Here is a 24,204-nt window from a genome sequence, read left to right as displayed (position 1 = left end):
TTTTATTCTTTCATAGCATAAGAGGTTTCCCATTCTTTCAAAGAAACCTAGAAAAAACAGATTCAACCATATTCCTCTAGCATTATGTTTTAAAATAAAAAATACATCATTTTAAGAAAGAGACTTTGTCCATCAACTATAATCAACTTCAATTTTTGTATGAGACAAATAACAAAAGGCAACATAAAGCTTAAACTGAATGTTAAATTTTGACAGTGAAAATTATTTGGCAGAAACAACTACCTTTTCAGAAAGCTATAGCACTATCCCAGGGATCCAGTCACCTGCAGTTCCATGAAGGGCACAAATCTGGCAGACCTTCCTAGCAGCCGGCTACTGAGTGTCTCAGGATAACTAAATGTTAAATCATAGCTGTCAGTGATATTTAAATATAACAACTTACTAGAACAGAGGAAAATATACAGTATTTTTTCCACAAGTAGGAAAAATCATCCCAGAGCCAATGAACAAACACTGACATGTACACTCCCATAATTTTCTGAATGTGATAAAAAAAAACAAAACAATTTTAGAAAGCTGATTACAATCAATTTACAATTTTTTCTAAGGCATTTTAAGAGACGCAAAACAAGGATTTCTTTTTCACATTCCCTGATTGTCTTATTAACCACAAAATGGGAAATCCAAAGAAAGAATGTTTCAGAAATCAATTAACAATATTTATCAATCGTTCCTGATAAACTATCATAACAGAACTTGGTAGACTAACATAAAATATACAATAAATAAAACAGCACACCTAATTAACACTAAAACACTGTGACACAACTCAGAAGAATTTTAAAAATAACCTCTACTAATCCACCCCAACCACTTGAAGAAACTCCACAAGATGGCTCCAAAACAAACAGAAACTTGTGGCCACCAGCCACTGCTTTGGTCAAATTCAGCTCTGTAGGAATGTGGGCAGCCCCTTTTACTGAAATGGTCATTTCCCTTTCACAGTGTTCATACATATTAGGACAACCATGGCGCATTATCATTATTCTCAGAGAGGAAAGCTAGGAAGCTCATTCTTTGGGTGTCCTATACGTCCTTTCAGAGCCTTCAGAGAGCTGCCAGGTAGGACACACACAAATCCCTCTTTTCTCAGGAAGCCTGACATAACAAAGAAATTGGTATTTTCTTCTTTCATTGCTTCTTTACAAGCAACTGACCATGAGAATTCCACGTCCTGAGACACCAACAAGAGCAAGTGGCTCTGCTATACTCACCATTAAAGCCTGTTCATTTTTTCACTGATTGGAATGCCTTCACAGCAAAATTTGTCAACCACCTCAGTATAAATGGCATTACATCAACAATTCATGTAAAAACTGGTACCTCTTTCATTGATTTTCCATCTAATTCTGAGATTTTGCTTTCTGAAATCAAAACAACAGTGCTTTTCTCCATGCTCCTAAGCAACACGAGCACCCTCACAGAAACCACCGTGCAGTTACAATCACACCAATATGATTGGAAGAAAAATGGGCCATTGTAATATGTGCTCCAAGTTAACAAGCTGAAATACTGAATTGTATCTCCAGTAACTGAACTTTAGCATCTCTGAATTCTTAAAGGCAAAACTTGCTAGGTAAAAAAAAAAAAAAACCCACAAACAATTGTTTACCAAAAGGTGCCCAGGGAGGTGACATTTTAATTGCTTATTTTCAGGCAACTTTTCAATCAGTGTTTACATGTTTGAACTGACATTTTAATTGCATTGATCCCAGTCTAGCAACAGCAAGAAAACAAAACAAGAAGAGTGACAGAGATTAATGGAAGGGCACAGGCCAATTTCATTACTTGCCACACAGTTTGTGCATAAAGGTCCTCTAAAGCAAGAAGCAAGCCACAAGGTAACAGGGTGCATTGTTTCAATCAGCAACAGTATCAATACACTTTAATGAGCACATACTTTAAGCTGCTCCAGAGCACCTGATCTCACCAGTATTCTAGACATCTTACAGGGTATGTGTGAGAGCCAGAATTCAGCAAGTTCTGGACACCTGGCCACTGAGTAATCTACAGTATCAGTTCCACTGTCACCTTCAGATATTGGGGCCCTCCTCTGGAGCCCATTTATACCCCAACACAGCCCAGACATGCAAATATGAATACTTACGTACACAATCTTACTGATGTTTATCCAAACTTCAGTAAAGTCATGTGGCTAGTTTCTACCATATTTTGGTGATTTGTTATGCAACAAGTGCAGGTAAAATGCTGCATTTTTTCCTTCAGATCAAGAATTCAGCACATTCCTAATTCTCAGTAACAGTCACTTCAACTACTCTTGCTTACTCCAACCAGCCAGTGGTGAAAAAAAGCTTGAAGAGCCCAAGGAAATGACTCAGCCAAGTATCACACTTCATGCTTCTTCAATACCAGGTGACACTTGGTTCATCATCAAATACACACTGCTACTCACCTGGAAACAGGGAGGTTTGCCTGCAGATTTAATTGCTTCCCTTTACGCACACACACACACACAAGGTATGATCAGAAAGGTTTTTTCAAGACTGACTTCAAATGTCCAATATGGTAAGATACATGGTCCATTATATAAATGTTCTGTACATTTTGATAACCATGAACACATAATCTAATCACTGAATTAGAAATACACCAACTGTGCTATTCCTCGTAAGCATTTTTGGTTTAGTTTGTGTTTTTTAAACTCCTTCCCCAAAATAGAACAGTTCACAGAAGCAGTACTGTAGAGTCAAACAAAGACATCAAACCTGAGGAGGACTGGGTAGTAGAAATTTCCATCTGACTGTTAAAATAGAAGTCCATCAATGTACTACCAAGGTACAGAAATCCCAGAAGTGATGACAATGAAAGGCTCATGTTCACATAAGATGGAGAAATGGTAATAGCAGTAATACAGCCACACCTGCAAACAGCCACTTTTTCACTTAGCAAGCCAAAAAGCAAACAGCAACCAGATTTTAAGAGGATTCAGTTCATCAGAAGTTGATCCCTTAATTTGTTTCTATTAAAAATTCCAAGCACCCTCAGAAAAGTCTCACAGTGGTGTTAGAGTAGACATATCTTTGTGCCCACCTATGTGGAAATTCAAGAGCTATATTACAAAAGAACAACTTTACTATTTTGTTTGTGCTTTGAGCAAGTATTATATTTGCAGCATTTCTACTGATCATCTGTGCAAGTCACAGGCTCTTTGGGGGAAGAAAGCAGCATTACCAGCAGGCACTTCTAATCACTGCCTGGGTCTGTCTCAAGCTCCAGGTAGAAACGCTTGTTCTCCTCTCAGCTTCCACCTTTTTTTCTTCAGTACCTAATTTTCAGAACTTTTGTGAAGTTGTAACCAGTGTCTATCTCTCCAGCAGGAATATTTCAAGTCAGTAAAAGATCACCATCCAGCTACAAAGTAAGCTTTATGCCTCTCCTCTCCATGATAAGGATTTGTCTTGAAAGAAAGAGGACTGTACATATGAAAAGCAACTCATCTCCATCTTTTTAGTGTTGCAGTTGATCCCTAAGCACGGTACTTTATGGTACTCTAACAGTCCTTTATACTCATTCTAACCTCAGCAGAACATCTACATCTACAGTGAAAGGGAAACAATGTACTGGTAAAGCAAAAGCCATATCTAAAATATTGTATTTCAGATGTTTGGCTCTTCTTTTTTTTTTTTTTTTTTAAAAAAAAGCTGATGACAAAACAGTCTAAACAGTACCTATTTTCCATAGATGAAGAAGGTGGGTGCGACAGCCTATTTGGTTATGCCATGTGCACACAGGGTCTGATCTACCAGGCTGTCTCCCACGATGACACTGCATCCTTCACAGAACCAGACATGTCATATGCCCCGCAGCCTCCCACAGTCTGCTGCTTTATTCGTACAGTCAAATGGAAGATAAGGTTCAGGTGGGTGGAATGCCAGAGGTAGATAACTGGTTGCACCACTGAGCTCAGAGGACTGATCAAAAGCACCAATTCCATCTGGCCAGCAGTCAGCAGCTGCATCTCTCAGGGATCAGTGTTACAGCCAATACCACTCAGTGTCTTTAATAGAGATCCGGATAATAAAAATGGCAAGGCAGTCTTTCAGCATACTGAAAGGTAGAACTGCTACTCAGAGAGACATTGACAGGGTACAGAAGCAGACTAGCAAGTCTCTCACAAAGTTCAGTAAATGTAAACTCCATTCACCAGTACAGGCTGGGAGCCAGCTGGCCAGAATGTAGCTGTGAAGGCCATGTTTATGTTTTTCACCCGTTTAAGTTACATGACTATAGATGATTGTATTACAGATGCTTGGAACTGAAGAACAGCTCCCAAAGTACATGGCAAAGTAAGGAACTATTACCAAGAAAATTTAACCCCAGTTTTCCTTAACTTGGTAATTTGAAAGAAAAGACCCATATCAGCCCCCACACAGTGAAAAAGAGAAGGGATGGAAGAACAGATGTCTACTTAGAGCTAAACTGCAATTTCTTTTTTCCTTGTTCGGCTTTTCTACTTCTACAGATTTTAAAGATTCTTTGCTTGGAGCCAATATTGTCACCAGAGATGACAGCCTCCCATGGAAAAAAGCTGTGTGCAGCTTACGCATAAGTTTAAAACCACTTGAACAGTCATGGCTGCTCATAGAGGTACAGAAAAACAGAAGCCTGTCTGAGCAATCAATAACTCAGGGCTGATTTCTCCCCAGAGGGAAAGGTTCGTGGCCTCAAAATCAAAATGGGAAGATTGGATGAGAGATTACAAAAGAGCTGAAATGTTGCACTGTCACAATCACAGGCAAAAAAAATGCAAACAGTATTTAAGAATTATAACGCATCAAAAACAACAAGAGTATTATGCCAGGCACAAAAATAAAAAATAAAATAAAAATCAACATACCCAGTTTCTAAAGCTATGATGATACGAGGGTTTTTGTTTATTTGGTTGTGATTTTTTGTTTGGTTGTGTTTTTTTGGTAAACCATCCATAGCAAGAAAAAAAACAATCAATTACCACAAGAGAATAAATAAAATGCATTTTTCGAAGTCTGCAAGTTACCATACTATTCACACAAGAATGACAAATGTTGTTTACCAGGGACAACATGTTGTCACATCCCAGCTATAACGCAGTTCTCAGTGATTAGCAAATAACATACATGGATTCAGCTAAAACGATACAAATAATCTGAATTTAATGACTATTCCTTCCTGATATTTACACTGCTTTACAAAAGGACTGTGGCAGTAGCTACATACCTGTATTTACTTTTACATATCTTTTATGTACACTAACAATATGATTTAGACAGTCTGGATTGGTGGGCCCAGGTGAACCTCATGAGGTTCAATAAAGCCAAGTGCAAAGTCTTGCACCTGGGTCACAGCAACCTCCACTATCAGCACAAGCTGGGGGATACAAGGATAGAGCACAGCCCTGCCAAAAACGACTTGGGGATATTGGCAGATAGCAAGCTGGATGTGAACCGGCAATGAACCCTCACAGGCCTGAAAGCCAGCTGTAGTCTGGACTGCATCAAAAGAAGCGTGGCCAGCAGGGTGAGGGAAGTGATCCTGCCCTTCTACTCTGTGCTGATGAGATTTCAGCTGGAGTACTGCATCCAGAGGTGGAGTTCTCAGTACAGAAGAGGTATGGACCTGTTGGAGCACATCCAGAGGAGGACCATAAAAATAATCCAAGGGTTGGAACACCTCTCCTATGAGGTCAGGCTGCGAGAGCTGGGCTGTTCAGCATGGAGAAGGCAGCCTTTCAGAATCTAAAGGGGACTACAAAAAGGGGAGGGGACAGACTCTTTAGCAGGGTCTAACAAGTTGTAACAAGTGTAACAAGTTGTAACAAGTTGTAACAAGACAAGGGAAATGGTTTCAAACTAAAAGAGGGGAGATTTAGACTGGACACAAGGAAGAAGCTTTCACAATAAGGGTAGTGAAGCATTGGCACAGGTTGCCCAGAGAGGTGGTAGATGCCCCATCCCTGGAGACATCCAAGGTGAGGCTGGACAGGGCTCTGAGCAACTTGATATAGCTGTAGGTGTCCCTGTTCACTGCAGGGGAATTAGACTAGATGATCTTTAAAGGCCCCTTACAGTTCAAAAGATACAATTAATACAAGAATTTCCCTGAAATTAAGTTCTATGTAATACACACTACAGCTCATGTTATCTTTACACTGTAATAATTATGCACACATAAAAGGGCAAGTAGTAGCTTTATAATGGAGAAATGAGTTAAAAGCTGTAGAAATTAATGACAGACCAACAAAGCATTTTCATCATTATACCAAGACCTCCAGCTCAAGCCCTAATGTAAGTTATACTGGACTTGGTTTAATGAAAAGATTGTTCACTTTAGTTGGAATTCAGTAGAAAAGATTCAGCTTATCTACCAGCCTAGACACGTGACTTCTTGAGGTAAACTTCTTTGAAAATAAATTCAGAGAAAAAACAAAAGTGCTGATAACACCTGTGCAATATTAGAGGTAAACACAGTTACCACAGCTCAAGGCAAACTTCTCCTTGTATTATCAACACCCAGCCTATGGCTGAGTCACAACAGGCTTTTAGATTGCTTTCTGCTCAACCTTTCTACACTTGAAGAAAGATACAAATGCAAAACATACAGATTAAACCTTTATAGCTGTATCTATAGGCAGATAAAGATATAAACACGCACGTATATCAGGACCTGCAAGTATTGTGTTTCATAGAAAGGAGGAGGAAAAAGGGAAAAATTGGGTTTCACTTCTTATTCATAAGACCAGGCTGCAGGCAGACTCCAGCTCTTCTAACTACATTGCTGCTGGTTTTTCCAAAGGTTATGCTTGCACATAGCCCACAGCAAATCACATTACATTAATGTGCAAAATCTATGTTAATGCACTATTTGGCTGGCTGTTTCAAGTGCACAGACGTCACGAAGTTAAAAGACTGCATTTCCCTCAGCAACTGTTACTTAGTAACCCCCTGCACATAAATAGAATTTTACATGACTGCATGTGTGTTGGGAAGACTAAAATTTATGCCTCAATTCTACAGGCGAGCCAGAACAAAAAAAATCATGCAGGGAACTGTAAATCAAACTCTCACTGGCTATGTTCAGCTGCTTCTTGAGGCAAGGAGTCTAAAGGGAGAGAGAAAACCTGTGCATAAACAGAGAGGTACTTCCACTGCTATACTCCTTCTGGTATGTCATCACAAAATAGGAACAGAGACAATCTCAAAGAAGGTAGACCTCAGACAGATTTTTCTGGTATTGCTCATCACCTGTGCAGTGCAAACTTCAGACGCAAGCCAAAAAGAGACTACGCAAAGCTCATGACCTTCTCTCCTAGAGCTAGTATAATCTACTGGCTATATAATTTCCAGGTAGATCTGGTAGTACAAAATCCACAGTCAAAACAAAACACTACAAAAATAAATAAATAAATAAATAAATAAAGACATCAATAGTCACTTTGTATTAATTTATATATTTGAAAACATATGCATTCTATTTGTGAACTGATTGATAAGAGCATCCAAACTAGCAACACCAGACTTTAGAATCTTTTTAGATCAAGACACAGTCTTTTCAGCAGACCAGACAGCCTGCTGGAAATACCTAGAAATCTTTTTTATCCAATTCCACATCACAGTAGGACATACCATTAGTCTGCTTTGTCCAGTCCCTTACCTCTAGCACCAAAAGTTTCATTCTTCCACAATGTTTCTTTTCTTAAAAAAGAAAAATTTTCTTGACTTCTAAGCATTTGATTGAATTACATATATTGCATTTCACAAATATATTCACATGGAGAGGTTATATGTATAATTGCAGTGTAACATTCAGTATAAGCATACTGACAAGCAAATACTCGTCACCTACATTTCTGTTAGTAAGCTTATAACCCATTACAAGGAGTCTGGCATATTCTCATATTCTCTCAACTACAGCATTAAAATAAGCATTTCACCCAAAGAATTAAAAGCTTTGGGATTTTTAATAGATCCTCAAAAGAAATTCCAGAAATGCTAGCCAAACAAAGTATTGTCCTCTCTGGAGCTCCTCCTGCAGTTATTCTGTTGTAATAGGTAACTCAATAGATACAAATTCTCATGGCAAAATCCTGAAGAATCAATGCTTCAAAACATGGGTTGCTACTTAGAAATTTTGCTGTTGCAATTGTACCTCAACACTAATAGACTCACAACAAGCAAGATGTCTTATATCAAGAAGTATTTTGTCCTGTTAGGCACCTGGCACCTTTTCTTTCAAGAACAACAACAACACCCACAAAAGTACAAAGAATTAAAACTCACCAACTAAACAACAACAACAACAAAACAAATAAACATATAAAAAAAGAAAAAAACAAAAAACAAAAACCAACCCACACACAGTAAAACCCAATAGCTAGGAATCATTTCAAGATTTGAAATTAACCCCATTGAAGACTGACTACGAGAGCTTCAGACACTCCAAGATGTCCCTGCAGACATCATTTTCTTAAAGCCCTGAGACCCAGTTTGGCAGCAAACCAGCTGAATTGAGATCTGCACAGGAGACTTGGCAAAGCCTCATTCGGTGACTGGGGCAATTAGCTGGCCATCTGGCTCTCTGCATGGAAGAAAGCAGCTCCACACCTGCTCCATCAGCCCATAGTCTGTAGCCTAATTGATTCAAGCAAGCTGATCAGGGCAAAACCAGAACAACTTGTCTACTGCTGAGACCAATGCTCAGAAGCTGGGATTGAAGCCAAACCCTGCTCCTGATGCAGCCATCTCCCTCATGGGCTCCACGTACAGAACACCTCTAGTTTCAATATACAGCAAGCAGCAAGGCTGAATTGTGAAGTGACAAATACACAAAATTGATTTGAAGTATGTTTTAAGCGCTGTAAGCTTCCAAATTACCACACATTTTTTATTCTCCCACAATCAGGTGACTCAAGAGCTGCAACATTATTACAAATTAACTGCATTCTACTATCACATCATAAGCTCCCCCTGCACAATCCCAGAGTAGAATTTGATGCCTGAAAAACCTCAGCATCCCTCCTCAAAGGCAGTGAGAGCACTTGTTTCCATGGCTGGTCAAGCACTTGCTGTTGAATGTGACTGTCAGGACACCTACACAATCTCTTGGGAGGATACAAGAGCCTAGAGCTCCCCAAACTCCCAGGGCATCCACTGATAGGGACCTTTGAGCCTCCTTTCCCTCAAGTTCCATAAAACTTTCATTTTCAGATATTTTATCTATCTTTGTAAGGCCCATATAGCATAGCATAACAGAATAATCATAAAATAATAATAAGTAACAGAAAAAAATGCCAGAGAAAAGTGCACTGAAGAAATTCCAGAATGGAGTTATGTTCCCTGTCCTTCCAGAAGGGCTGCAGGAAAGGACAACAAAATGCACTAAGATTAAAAAAAGAGGAGAAACTGTTGAAGCTTAATTTTAAATAAATATTTCACCTATTTTCTCCAGTTAACAGTACCCTTATTCACAAGAAATTATCTGAAGGATAAATAAAGAATTACATCATCTTGAAATATTGAATCTGCAAGAATTCTAAAGGTAAATGTTACAATTTCATGTTTTCAGTACCTACAAATCAATGTAGCTTCACTTAAGTCACATCTAAATAAAATAGATTACTCTGATTCAGATCTATCTCAACTAAAATACATTATATACATTTTCTGATTACATATTTGCTTCTGAAAGAAGCTGCAGATTAGCACTGTATCACAGGAGAGGACCTCTTCCTACCAGGAAATATCCTACTGCAGCACAAGGCAAATTATTTCTATCAGCAGAAAAAAACCGAGTTTTATCTTCATTATGCACAGCTTTTGACCTAGAATCTTATCCCATGTGACTGAGCTCCAGAAATAACATCAATCCTCCTAAACATGCTGAGTTTTATGCATAGCAGTGGACACAAGACAAAGCAACTGTTATTTTAGGTAATGAGAACCTACTGAGAACTCTGAAGCCTTTAACTGAATACTAAAATATACTGATATATTCTATTATTATGTAGTTAAGATACTAAATGTATTGCCAAATATTTAACAAATAGATAGCAGTAGCAAATATTGAAACATGTTTTATAAGATATTATCATTCCTGATTCCTTACAGTCCCTAACTTGAGGTTCTGATTCAGTCCCATATTCATCATCCTTTGTCTACCAAGCCTCATAAAAACAAATGGGATTTCAGATGGATTAAAAAAAGGAAAAAGAAAGCAGTTATACAGGCTTTCTCACTGTGCACCATAAGGCAAATTTCTCCAGCAGCAGAAAGCTCCGGATCAACATTAAGAGAAAATGTAGCCTGTAGTTCACAAGGAAGATCAGAACAGGGAGAAAACTCCCTTGGACTAAGCCTGCTCATCTCACCTCTTCAAGCTATGGCAATGAGCACGCTGCTTATATCCCTAAATGGATGCAAAGTACATATATTCGAATAGACTCACTGTTTTTTGACTGGAAAATGACTGTTCAAGTGTATTGGTATTGTTCAAGAAGTGCAAATTTTCTCTTCCATGGTGTTTCCACCTTCCCAGTAAGGCTGCCTGTCTGCTGGCTGCTTTTCCCACTGTTTCTAAGTGTGCTACTGCACTGTTAATGATTAACTACTATTTGTAATGTGACAGAAAATCAAAACATGGATCTGAATTTAGACTGTGTCAGAGATGGAGATGCTAGCAGGAAATAGTGTGCTAAAAGAAAAGTGGGTGTAAGGAGTAGGTGGATGGAGAAGATAGAGGAGGAAGAAAGAAGGAGGTGAAAGACTAGGAAAATGTGCTAGACATTTAGTAAGTCAGTTATGACCACAAAACCATAAATCACTCAGATTTCAATGTAACAGACTCAGATGGTATCTTCTAACCAAGACGTTGCCAGTACGTTGGGATTTCCATGACTCATGTGAAAACCTCAGCACTACCAGACAGTGAATCCAGTCCTGAAGCTCTTACACAGAATGGTATTAACTTAGGACCCAAAAATTGTGTCATTTTTTTCCTTGTTTCCTTTTTGATAATAAGTATCTTGTTTAAATCTCACTGGTGATAGACTTTCTACAGTTTCTTGCTCTGGGTTCTCTTCTGCCTCTTTTGAGCTGCATGGAGTTCACAAGCAAGCTAAGTGCTTCTATGCCTCCCTATATTCAGCACTATTTAAACATACTCTATGATTCTATTTACAGGTGAATTCAGCAACACCAACTTGAATGTCACCCTGTAATACTGTGGAGAGAAAAAAAAAAAAAAAAAAAGCCACGTGATTTCCATTACTGTCTCTTCTTGATTATAACAGATGTTCAGAAGTCCCCCCTAATTATCCAATGTAAATGGTATGTACCTTGTGGCTTTTAGCTTGTGCAAATGTTCATATTGTTACGGCCACATCCACGGGATGCTGCACTGAAAGATCAGATTGTTTTTCAAGTTACCTTATCTCACTAATCAAGAACAAAGCCATATTACTCTGCTTAAAACTTTTTCAATTTCCTCTTGCAAAATACTTTTTCCTCCAGCAAATATTAATAAACTGTTTCCGTCATCTTAGAGCTGAGCATATAGGAAAGTTATCTAAAACCAAAAAAAAAAAAACATTCCATGAGACCTTCACTCAAAGTGGAAAATAAGTTTTTGAACTGTAACTGCAGACAAGTTATATTTATTTAGTGTATGAGCAACTGCGATTGCGTTAGAAATTGCAGTTTCTCATTCATCTTCAGCTTCTGAACTGAAAAGAGAAGGTACTTTTAAAGTGACACTTTGTAATGATCACTTTGTATCTCCTTCCTTCTGATGTCCGTTTCATGTCTGCTGATTTTACAAGTAAAGGCACCTTCCCTTAGCAATGCAGAGTTCCTCTTTTCTCACGGCAGAATATTTAGCATCAGATTTTAGCAGCGCTTCGGTTTTGACTTTGTACTGATGCATGGTGAAAAACTGTATCTACTGACAAGTTTCACTGACTCAGCTTCACAGACAATTACACTATCAGAAATACCAGCCAGTGTGAAAAAGAGAAGCCAGACAAAACATGGCTCCAACACACTTCTTTCCAGCTGATGTCCAGGACCATCAGACAAGAGGAGCTCCATTAGGGGAATAAGATAAGGACAGATTTCAAACACACTTTTACTGGGGTTTAATACTTCAACAAGCACCAAGAGAAAGATGCTTAATGACCATAATGACTGTTTACAGGGTGGATAAGGGGGACAAGGGGGAATGGTTTTAAACTGAGACAGGGGAGATTTAGGTTAGATATTAGGAGGAAGTTTTTCAGAGAGTGGTGACACACTGGAACAGGTTGCCCAAGGAGGTTGTGGATGCCCCATCTCTGAAGGCATTCAAGGCCAGGCTGGATGTGGCTCTGGGCAGCCTGGTCTGGTGGTTGGTGACCCTGCACATAGCAGGGGGGTGGAAACTAGATGATCACTGTGGTACTTTTTCCCAGGCCATTCTATGATTCCATGATTCTATGTGCTGGTCACTGTCCCAGAGATGGGAGATTCTGCTGTGGTTTGGTTCCACAGGTGAAGTTCAACAACTCTCCTCTAACAAGAGAATGCTCTTCACTCTACCTGATGTTATGGACATAACTGTATTTGAAGGTAATATATTACTGCACTATATATATATATATATATATTTAATATACAATCTTATCACATGTAACTACTGGAAATGCTTATTTGTTTCTTTGACCTATCTCACCCAATTTCAGAAAAAGTGATAAAACTTCTTGCCACATGATAGCACACTGATCTACAAACCACCTAGCAGCAGAAACACACTTCAGGCTTTCTCAAGATTATAAACAAGTTCATCTTCATTTTTTCTGGTGTGAAGTTGCAAGAGCAATGAACACCACCTTATCAGGCTGCATTAAGGGCTGACTCTAACCACAGAAGCCAGTTCAGCAACCAGGCCAGCTCACAAGGAGGTCACAAAGAACAGGAGGGCATCACACCTCTGTCCCTCCAGCTCCTTGCTAATTTAAGGGCTGCTATCATTACACTCATCTGACAAGACATTTACATAGTTCTGTATCAAATTTAGCAAGAAACAGACATGAAGGAAACTGTAGGAAACTATACCACAGCAACACGACACACAACGCTTCCATCTTCTGCTAGTCAATTCTGTAGGCTGGGTGGGAAAATAAAGCCTAAGACCCTTGCTCCTCCCCAGCCAAAACCACAGTGACAGAACCTCTTCCTTTTACACCCATGCAAGTTCAAACAGCTCCAGTCAAGAAACATTAGTATTTAGCAGTTGTGTACACAACAGAAAAATATGTTCACAATGTACTTGATATAAACTGTACCTACATATTTACTACTTCACTGTAATGAAGATCTAGGGGAAATGTTTCAAACGTCACAATTCATTCAAATTCTTCAATCAGTGCTGTGGCACTAACCAGAGCTTGTTGTTCACTTACATCTGCTATGCCTGCATGGCATACAGGCTCTCACTTGTTGCTCTCAAAAACACATAGCTAACGGTGGTGACTGTGTTGAAAAACAGTGTTTTGTGGCTGAGAATTTGCTCTATCAAACAGTGTTATTGTACTTTTTGTATGTGCTGTATGGAAATACACAGGAGGCATTAGTTTTGGAGCAACCTACATATTTAAACACATGACTTCAATTCGGACACATAAATTGGTCCCTCTATAGTAGAGCTGCTTGCCTGTTTAAACACTGAACGGGCATCGATACCATACTGAATGATGGTCTTAAGGTTAATGTTTGATGAAAGATGTCATAGCCTGGCATTCTCAGAGGCTTCAAACAGCACCATCCTTTCAATACCTCTGTGATATTATCTCACTGTCTGAAGTACACCAGTGCCTGAAGGCCCCACTCAAGGTCTCAAAGCACTGCTATTAATACAGAATGACACTGCATCCATCCCAGCAAGCAGTCTAGTTAGTCAGTATGAAGGTTAAGAAATGAAACAGGAGGATAAAGCCAACACAAAGGAATTTGCTCAAGGCCAAATCTCAGTCAGTGATAGAATGTGAAGAAAACAGACATCCGTCAAATTGAATAGGTCTTGTTTAACCCAACTTTACAGAACTGTCCTTCATTTCATGGAAGGGCACTGCCTCTTCATAAAGCAATCTTTCCTTGTACCAGGCACTGTTTTGACCAGATACTGGTGGTTTAATTTCTGCAGTATGCAACTGTAAAACTGGTTGGTGAAAATACTCATTTCTCTCACTCTTTCTCTATTCTTCCTTTACCTTCAGAAATATACTGACTTGAGAGGGAGTATTTGAATACATACATCAAATTACAAAGAAGAATATACCATTAGAGCTCATGTTATCATTGTTTTACAGCAGAAGGTAAAACTGAGAGAAAAAATAATAAATCAGGAAAGTAAGAATAGAATAGTCCTATACAACTTTGCTAGAGGAAACTGTAAAGTGGCTAATTTTTTTTTTTTTGTATGCTAATAATATTTTATTTGAACGTATTATAGTCCAATATAATGTATGATTTCTGTTTTAAAAAGAAAAAGCGTATTCCAAGCTTCATAACTTACATAATCTGTATATCAAGTATCTTTTAACCACACGTATTCAAAAATAAACCTTTATCTTACTAAAATAACACTTCAGTGCCATTAGCAAAACAAATTACTTTATCTGTGGCTTTGTTTGAGTGTGCTTTTTTTTTTTTTTTTTTTTTCTTCTTTCTTGGTACTTTATCATGCACACTAAGAGGAAGCACCTGGCGTAAAAAAAAAAACAAAGCAAATAATAATAATAAAAAAACAAAAACAACCCACAAGTATCCATAGATGCATGGTGTAGGTCTTCAAGCATTCTTAGCAATCCAATGTAGGGCATCAGTGGAGCTCAGTGTGAAAATCTTTTTGCTTGCTGATTGTACAGTGTCTACAAGGTGAAATATATAACTACTGTACTGAGCCAGCCTGTGTCAGAACTTCCCCTATCTCTTATCAGGGAGAGACAGAAAACTTTCCGTCAGTTTTATGAGGAGTAAGGCTGCAGAGGGTAGAAGATCTCTCAACATTAGCAAGACAAGCAGCAGGAGAAAACTGAACCTGTTCAGAATCAGAGTAGAAACAATTTGACTTATAGATACATGCTCATCATAAATGTAACAATTTAGCTTGAACTACTTGCTGAGTTTGACTTAAACACTGAGAGCTAGTTAGTTTATTACAATGATCAAATGACTCACTTCAAAACACAGTACAGAAACTAACATGGTAGTCTAAATTCGCTATACAGAAAGACTTGGTCGCTGTTGACCAAAGCTTGAGCAAAGCGTTAGCTGTAGGCTGAGCACTTTATCATCACTACATCTGTTTTCAATTTCAGTCTGTGAAAAAGCTGTATACTGCAGCTAATTTTCCCAAAGTTCCCCAGAGCTTGACATCACAGACAGCAATTGGTTTTGGTTCCTTGGTATTATTTACAGCACACCAAGGACATGAAACAGGTAGATGATCCAGCATTTCCAGTAATCTAACACGTTCCAGGTGTACACAATCCTGAGCAATCTATTTACATGGCAGGGCAGTCCTTCATTACAGGTCACAAGCTTACTTTCCAGCTGTCCACTGTACTATGTGGCACATGGTACAGAGAAATCATGCTCTGTGGTCTTGCTCATTAGGGTAGCTGTTGTTGACAGTGACCAGAAAACTCCTTCCCATGGGTCTAAACAATCAGCACTGAAGGTAAGAGCCAGTTCTGATGGGTACCAAAAAGGTTCAGATATTGAGGGATGGTCAGACATGTGCTGAACAGAATTTTCTAAGAGAGATAGACAAAATAAGCAGCGGCAGAGAAGTGTTCTAATGTAGGTTTGGTCATTAAGAAAGAACATAGAGCTCTTTGTAGTTTAACTGTGCCAAATTAACATGCATCAATTACAACTCAGAACAAAGATCAGTGAAATTCTGGTCACCTACTCTTTTAATTCTGTTTAGCTCTCAGAGAATTTAAAGAAATTTAGGGCATAGAGGACAGACCACTACTTTTGTTTTGTTGTTCCCAGATATATTTCTGTAAATATAGACCAAATATTATACTAAGAACAAAGTTAAACAGTATCAATATTTACACATTTGGCAGTGCACTCAGTAGGCCACAAAGTCTAAAACCATCTGAGGTAGAAGAAATGAGACAAACTGCTGGGTTCATCGAATGGTTTTATGTCTCTTACAAAAACTATTTAAAATGCAGATCCGTGAAACATGAAAGAAAAATCTGACAGAAATAAGATGAACTATATTATTGCTTTAAATAAAAGTCGAGTATTTTTCTTGTAATTTAGGTCAAACATACTAATTTTCAAAGCATTCAATTAATTTCACATTTCTCCCCATGATAAGGACATACTTATTGCCTGGCATTTTTCTAACTCAAATGGATAACAATACTTCGAAAGGATAATCACAGCATGAGAAGCCATCTAGTCAAGTTTTGCAAATTTGCCCATTTGAGAACATCAGAGTTTCGTTATAGAAATTTGATGAAATAACTACCTTCTGATTCTCCACTTTGATTTTGTCATCAAATACCTACATTTACTGAAACAAAGCTTGATGCCAAACAAACAACAACACATCAAAACCACAGCAACTACTGTGGACGTTTAATGAACAACCATGAGTTACAGTTTGGTAGCAATGTCTTTAACGTCTCTATACATTAAATACCCATGCTAGAGAATTGGACAAGTTGCTGAGGAGCCAGTACAGTGCGTGTGCAGTAAATCTGATTATCACGGGTTCCAATCAGCTGCCTAAAATGATACTCTTTAGCAATACATTTTGGGGCATGAAAACAGCCTAAAGTTATAAGTGATGAATTTTACAAAGAGCTTTCATGAGCTGTTATCCTTCTGCATTGAAGTTCTACTGCTACGAACATAGAGAGGCAGATCAGTGTTTCCACCGCGGCCTCTACAAGCCTCCAGCAATCGTCTCCCATGTGACACCACAAGACTGGTGGGAAAACAGTTCTAATTTGCAGCTATATTGAACAAAGACAAAAGAGAGACTTCAGCTTAAAAGGAAAAACAAAACAAAACGTATGGTACGTACAGTTATTACTGCTGGTAAGAACTTCACGGACTGAATCAAAATTGATTGGCTATATGGAACACATAATAGCAGCTTAGCCATATATTTACTGATTTAAAATATGTGGCTTTATCATTTCTTGCAACGTTATTGCTGTCTTCCATGAGTAAAGGGAGATACTGACCAGGCATTATCCATTTTAATTTTTAGGGGGCTGATTTATTTTTGAATTCTAAAAGGATGAGTGATGGGCAGAAGATATTACCACAGAATTAAGTTTCCCTTCAAAACATTTCTGGTAAATGAATGAAATATTTTCATTTCAGAATCAACTTCTGTGCATGGCCTCATAAGGAAAAAGAAGATGTATAAGATACATGACCCCAAAGGGGAACAAATGCTTCAATGTATTTTTCTGACCAGATTTTTGTAGTCAAAGAGCCAAGCAGAGGCATGCAGAGTGTTAAGCAGTTGTGTTAGGATTAGGATGTATTAGGATGTGTACCTGCCACACCACACCTGCACACTTGGTCAGAAAGAATCAAAATATTTGGTTAAATACATCTGTTAGGTCTATATGACATTGCTGGAACTGCACAAGGCTATTTTCTAGAGGGGAAGTAACAAAAAACATTCAGAAGTAGAACGCGACTTGGGAGTCATAATATTTGTACTGAAACCGAAACCATTTTGTAAAACACTGCATAAGCGTAAAACAAAAACGTATGTCATAGTTGTCCTCTCTTCCTGCTGTAATCCCTCCAGTGTGCTTATGTAAAAGATGTCAGAGAACTAGCAACTCTATAAATTCTAGTCTGCATATATCACTTAGGGATAGCTGCTTATCTGTGCCCAGCAATGAGAAATACCTTTTACATCATCTGTCCAATGCAAAGAGCAACTACTTTACACAGAGTTTGAACTGTTATTTTTGGGTGGGGACGGGTGGAGAGAAGTTAGCAATAGATAGGAAAAAGAAGCAACTTTTTAATGCTTTTTTTTCTTAAGGTACGTTCTCCTCTTGCACAGTGCAGAAACACAAATAAGATATTATCACAAGACAAACAGAATACCACATAACATGTAAAATACAGAGTACCAACAGAGGCCTACAAAGCAAATGCTAACTTTAATGAACATTTTGATGGTCCTCATCATTCTACTGGAGAGATTTTTAAAGCTGTACATACTGAGACAGACAACCTTTTTCCATTAGAATTCTCTTATTTTAAATGTTTCTATACAGTTTCCTTCTCATGGATAAAGCAAATGACTTCCAGAATGGAAAGCTGTCAACAAGTAAAACAAAGTCATTCACTCTTGAAAAATTTCTCCAATTTCCTGCTTCTAAGGCTCAATTCATTCATTTCCACCATGATGAGAGGTGTTTTATAAGCACAAAAACATGGCATCCTTCATTAAATCTTCTGCAGCAAAACCCTGGTTTGGCTATATTTCATAGGACCTCTTTAAAAAACATAGCCATTATTTACAATGACAATTACAAAATTGTAATGGTGAAATCTGGTAAACACATTAAGGTATGAAATATTCATTTCATAGCATAAAGCATAACATACTGAAGCCATGGCACAGGTTGCCCAGAGAGGTGGTGGAAGCCTCGTCCCTGGAGACATTCAAGATCAGGCTGGACTAGGCACTGAGCAACCTGATGTAGTTGTAGGTGCCCCTGTTCATTGCGGTGGAGTTAGATAAGGTGACCTTTAAAGGTCCTTTTCAACTCCAATGACTCTATGATTCTACATTTCTGAGGTGGTCTTGCCCCTTCTTTTTTCTGCTCTTACCTTGGCTGACTTGTCAGCGCTATGTTCTCGTTTTCCTACATGGTTTCCCATGATGGATCACCAGAACTTCAAATTCTGAAACAGAATAAAAACAAAACAGAGATTTTAGAATCAATACATTCATTATGAAATACAAATTCATTTTTCATAGGATGAAACAAAGAAACAGCTCTCATACAATAAACAGCAATACTAGAAAGCTTTCCCTGCTCCAAAAAGACACAAAGGAAGAAAAATGAAGCATTTGATTCACACATAAGCCAGGAATACTAGCATTTAGGCAGAAGCCCTACTGTTATCAATTAATCTCTAACTGAAAATCTTCATAAGAGATCAGGTAAGTTCTTTAGAATTCAAATTTGCCATTACATAAACTGCAGTTGCCAATAACAACAGCAAAACCACAAAAAACCACCTTACTAAACTGCTAACAATTTGCTGTAGAGTAGGAATGGATATGTTCTTTATAGAACGCACTTTCATGGCAAGCACATAAAAAAGTAACACCAGCTCCTCTTTGAATGTTCTGGCTCACCACGTTGTATCTCAGCTCTAACAGGGCTTCTGCAGGTTAAACCACAACACTCAAATTTCAGCTTTTAGTTTAACACCTGTGGTTTCACTACATATTTCTTCCCGTAGAGGCATGTGTTTATTTAGAGTAAGTTGCACAGCTGCTTCCTTCAGACAGTTTAATGCAGTGCAAGGTGTCATTTAAAGCCCTGAAACATAAAACTAAATGCAAAAGAAGTTTCCAACGAACATTTCCCCCTCAGAATAATGAACTTTCACTCACGAAGTTCAGTTTAATGATATAGTCATAATATTTATTAGTCTGCAATAAATAGAATGCCATACACTCTTTATACCTCCTCTGGAGAATGGAAGGCTTTGGGAAGACCTCGGTGTGGTCTTCCAGTACTTAAAGAGAGCTTATAAGCAGGAGAGGGACTGACTTTTTACATGATCTGATAGTGACAGGGCAAAGGGCTTTAAACTGAAAGAGAGGAGATTTAGGTTAGAAGCCATGGGGAAGGTTTTCACAGAGAGGGTGGAGAGGTGCTGGAACAGGTTTCCCAGAGAAGCTGTGGATGCCCCATCTCTAAAGGCCAAACTGAATGGGGCCCTGGTAAGGCCTCCAAGGCGGGGGGGACTGGAACTGGATGAGATCTTTAACGTCCCTTCTAACTCAAACTATTCTCTGATTCCAGCATAAACAGCAGAGCAGAGCCCTAGTCCCAGACTGCCAAGGTAGAAAAAGATACCAGGCGCTGATGAACTACGATTGGTACCATGGTGTGAACCTAAATCAGACAAATGTTTAAAATAATTTGCTGGCCAGTGGAAAGAATAACAACATTTTCATGCTACCACAACCCGCAAATGATAAGAATAGTTTTATTCTCAAGTGTCTGCACAAACAAAGCAAACAAGGTGGAACAACCAGCAAAGCGACAAGCATATGAAGTGGCACACTGAAGGCAAGCTGTTTGCCAATGCACTCCCAATTCCAGTCTGAATAAATCCATCAGAAAGATGCTAAACATTGCACACCAGAGGGAATTAAATACAAAGCCAATAAATAGGCTTGGAGAGATGGAAATGCAAAATGCTATTCAGACTTCAGGAGTAGGAACTGAGAGTACACCTATGTCTGTGCCCAGCGTCAGGTTTCTCTACAGGATCTGATTCAAATTTCTTGTGTAAGGATAAAGCTACTTCCCGGCCAAGAAGACAAAAGCCTGTTTGAAAAAATACTTTAAAATTGACAGAATTCTTCATGCTACCTAATAAATGGAGAAATCTGTAATTAATCCTTCAGGGAAAAAGACTCAAAAATTTCACTCTGATGTGAATATGAAGTAGAAATGTACAGTGCAAATTGTTCTGTAGATACCTGCCTAGGAAGCAAAAACATGAATTTTGAGGGGATACAATGCAGATTTGCAATGATCAGAGAACAGCATCAGTACACACAAGCTGGGAAACACCAGAATGATTTACAGTGACAGAAAAACCCGATTTTTCATTTTACACTTGAGCAGAAGTCTAGCTTACTTGATTAAAAACCTGAGAACACAGGTCATTTTCACTTCAGAATGCAAGCGCAGGCTGCTGTTCAGGCTTAAATAGCAATTATTTGATTCTTGCTGCTCTGCGGAAGCCCCGCTGCACAGTTTCTGTGTGCGTTGATCTTTATGCAATGAGTTGAGTCACTGACTTCAATGGGATTACTCACTGCGCAATCCTTGTAGGAACCTGCAGCCAAGTATTCAAAGAATCCGAGGTAAAAGATTTGTATTTTCTTTTAGTCTCTTTCATAACATTCAGGTTGCCAGACTAAGCAGCTCTGCACACAGCAAAGCAGCAGTTATTAACAAGCATTAACCCATCCACAGCCTTGTTTGCAAAGGTGTCCTTACGTGCTTTAGCACTGATAAACTGTCACAGGAACAGTCATGAAGCTCCCAAAACAACGTGAAAACAGAACTATTATAAAAATGCAGGAATCCTCATTGAATCAAACATGAATCAGACATTACAGTGAGTTTCTAAAATAGGCCTGAGCACAAGATCAAGCTCATGACCACAACGGCATGAGCCCTCCCACCTTCCTGGAGAAACCCGTCAAGTTTCATAATTCCTGTGAGATGAAAGATTTGGCACATGACCATAAGTCACAGAACACAAGGAGACTCTATCAGTGCAGACTGGAAAGGATCAGAGTGTAGCAGCAGCTCCCCAGGAAGCTGAGGAAAGGCACTGCGAAGTGCCGTAGTTCTGCCCAGCCCAGGAACCAGCTGGATGGGCTCTGCTGCCAAAATCCAGCATTGCCCAAACACAGACTGATGCAGGAATTACTCCAACTATCCAGGCTCTTCCAGTAACTCTAGGAAAGAGCCCAGGGATTCCTCCTGGGGAAATCAACTCAACTGCCTTCCCCTATCGAGTCACCTTCCTTGGAAAGCCAGGCTAGCAGGTAACCTGATGGTCAAGCCTTCCTTTCTGCTTTCTTCATGATAGGAAGCTGAATCCCAGCTACAAACACCAGAAACACCACTGCCTCACCCAAAGAACGAAACCTTCCTTGCTATTTGCTAAATGAATATCTGTAGTTTAAAAAACAGGGTTCTGATCATCTTTCCATACACATATAGTGTCCTATAGAGAGGTTTAAATTGTGATTCAGAATTTTCACTGAAAGACAGAAAAATGTTCCTTGAAACTTCCTGAATATACCAAGAAATACACTGGTATCAGATTTTTGCGGGTTATGCTGTTTTGACTGCATACACTTATACACTGACAGGAGCCTGAGAAAAGTCCATTCCTAATCATCAGACTCTAAAGGTGTCTTCCTCATCATCACTTTTCTATACTCTAAATAAAATCAATATACTTCAGCCCAGGAGCTAGCTGACAGTAACAGCTAAAAAGTGACACCAGTTCAGGAATTACACAATAAGCCAATGCTCGTTCAATACAAGTCCACTCTATTGAATATTAATGGCAATTTAGTTTTGAAATAAATATACTACCTAATGTAAATCACAGGATGCCGAAAATGGATTGTTAAATATTATCTTTGAAAAGTAACTTAGTTATGTAAAATAAGGGTTTAGTCCAACCTCTTCCCACGCACTTAAGTATGACTCAACAGAACTACACAGAATAGTAGAGGTATGTAAGTACTTACATATTTACAAGTACCAGATCATAATTATTACCTTGCACTACCTTGTCTAGGAATACATATTCAGCACAGAGTGATATTGGTGAGTAATGGTGCAGAGTTACACTGCTAGATACGTCTCCCAAGTGCTTACTCACATATGGGAAGAGTCAGCAGGGAATATTAAAATGTATCAGGAATTTACTTAAAACTTCTTGCTAAATTAATGAATGTTCTTTTCTTTTTTTTTACTACATTCAAATCATATTACTCAAAATAAAGCAGTTTAATTACCTCGAAGAAATGAGTGAATTCTGTCTCATTTTGGTAGCCCGCTAATGTAGATACTTGGTTATGAACTTACCCAGCAGTGACACGCAAAACATTTGTTTTCCAGTGTCAGGCGCATGTTATGCTGCTGACGTACTGCCCAGTGCTTCCAAGAAGCTAATTGGAAATGCTGGAATAGTTTCAAGGCTCTCAGTATGACACACATCTTTAGAAAGAAGCCCTTCAGCCTTTGTCTCAAAACAGATTGAAATACCGAGCAAACCTAAACTGCTTCTTCAGTATTCCCTCATCATGGTAATTTAGGAGTCTGATGTATCAAGAAAGAAAACCCGTGGCAGTCTCAGGTGAGTGACCTGTAGCTACTTGCATCAGCAGTCACAGCCAGAGATAGATGCAAGCAACCCCATGATAAAAGTAATTCACCTCAGGGGCAAACTGTTTCCTAGAACTTCCGCCCTCTTGAAATTCTAGTGTTAAATTACTTTATGAAACATAGTGCTTCACATCCCTTTCAAGTGTCATCATTATTTAATTTTTCATTAAACATGAAAGTGTGCAGTCCTTGCTAGACCAAACCTCATTTCACTTTTGACTTCCGCCACGGTATGACCCTGAGGAACCCTTCCTGAAAGAAACACACATTATTCTGCAGACATTTATCTATTGTGAATGATCAAGCCCAAGAGTTTAGTGGCATTCATAGTATACAGATCAGAAAAGTTACCAGCAGTTAGTACCAACATGTATTTTAAATTATGTTTGTACAGAACCTTGCATAGGAGAATCCTGGCCTTCTGGGCCTATCAAAACAGTACAGTCACTTTCATGCTTATAGGTAAACATGTGCTCCTTGGTGAGAACCTTAGACCTAAAATAGCAGCTCTCTAAGAGATGGGTTGAGTTCTGAAACACTGCTGATCTACAAAAGTGCTCCCTCATGCCCACGCAGTATCTCAGCAGTTTACGTACACTTTGTGTACCATCACAAAATGCACCAAAATAATTGAAATGCCTGGACGTTTCTTCTTATTATTTTACCTTTTCTGACTGCTTTGATTACAGTTTTCTCTCTATCCTATAAGAACATCATCTTGCCTTTCATTTGTTGCATTTACTTATTTCCTGTAGCTTACACTTCTCACTTTTCTTCCTTTCTTCATCTAGTGCCAGCTGACAGAATAGAGAGGACCACATATATGCCTAATATACTCATTCCTTGAGTCTGATCCAAAAAAGAAAATGTTGCCCCACCATGCAATTAGGACTGATACGTCTATTCTTATTTCATTCATTAACACTAAAAATTTCATTTAATTTGTTACATACTGGCTTTACCAATACATCTTCACTTTTCAT

The 24,204-nt window shown here is 38.7% G+C and overlaps 1 protein-coding gene across 4 annotated transcripts in view; it reads right to left on the bottom strand.

Annotated features, from left to right (window-relative positions):
• MBP (myelin basic protein) overlaps nt 1-24,204 on the bottom strand; it is a 104,274-nt gene that overhangs the window by 62,658 nt on the left and 17,412 nt on the right. For all 4 annotated transcript variants that reach the window (XM_031589053.2, XM_031589050.2, XM_031589051.2 and 1 more), the window contains exon 2: nt 18,885-18,959. In XM_031589053.2, coding sequence (XP_031444913.1) covers nt 18,885-18,935 — 51 coding nt within the window. In that variant the 5' untranslated portion in view covers nt 18,936-18,959. The remainder of the gene's footprint in view (nt 1-18,884; nt 18,960-24,204) is intronic.

Source organism: Phasianus colchicus, chromosome 3, assembly GCF_987193195.1.
Source record: "Phasianus colchicus chromosome 3, bPhaCol1.hap1.1, whole genome shotgun sequence".
Classification (NCBI taxonomy): Eukaryota; Metazoa; Chordata; class Aves; order Galliformes; family Phasianidae; genus Phasianus; species Phasianus colchicus.
The sequence above is the reverse complement of the archived record's forward strand: the minus strand, read 5'-3'. Positions and strand labels throughout refer to the sequence as shown.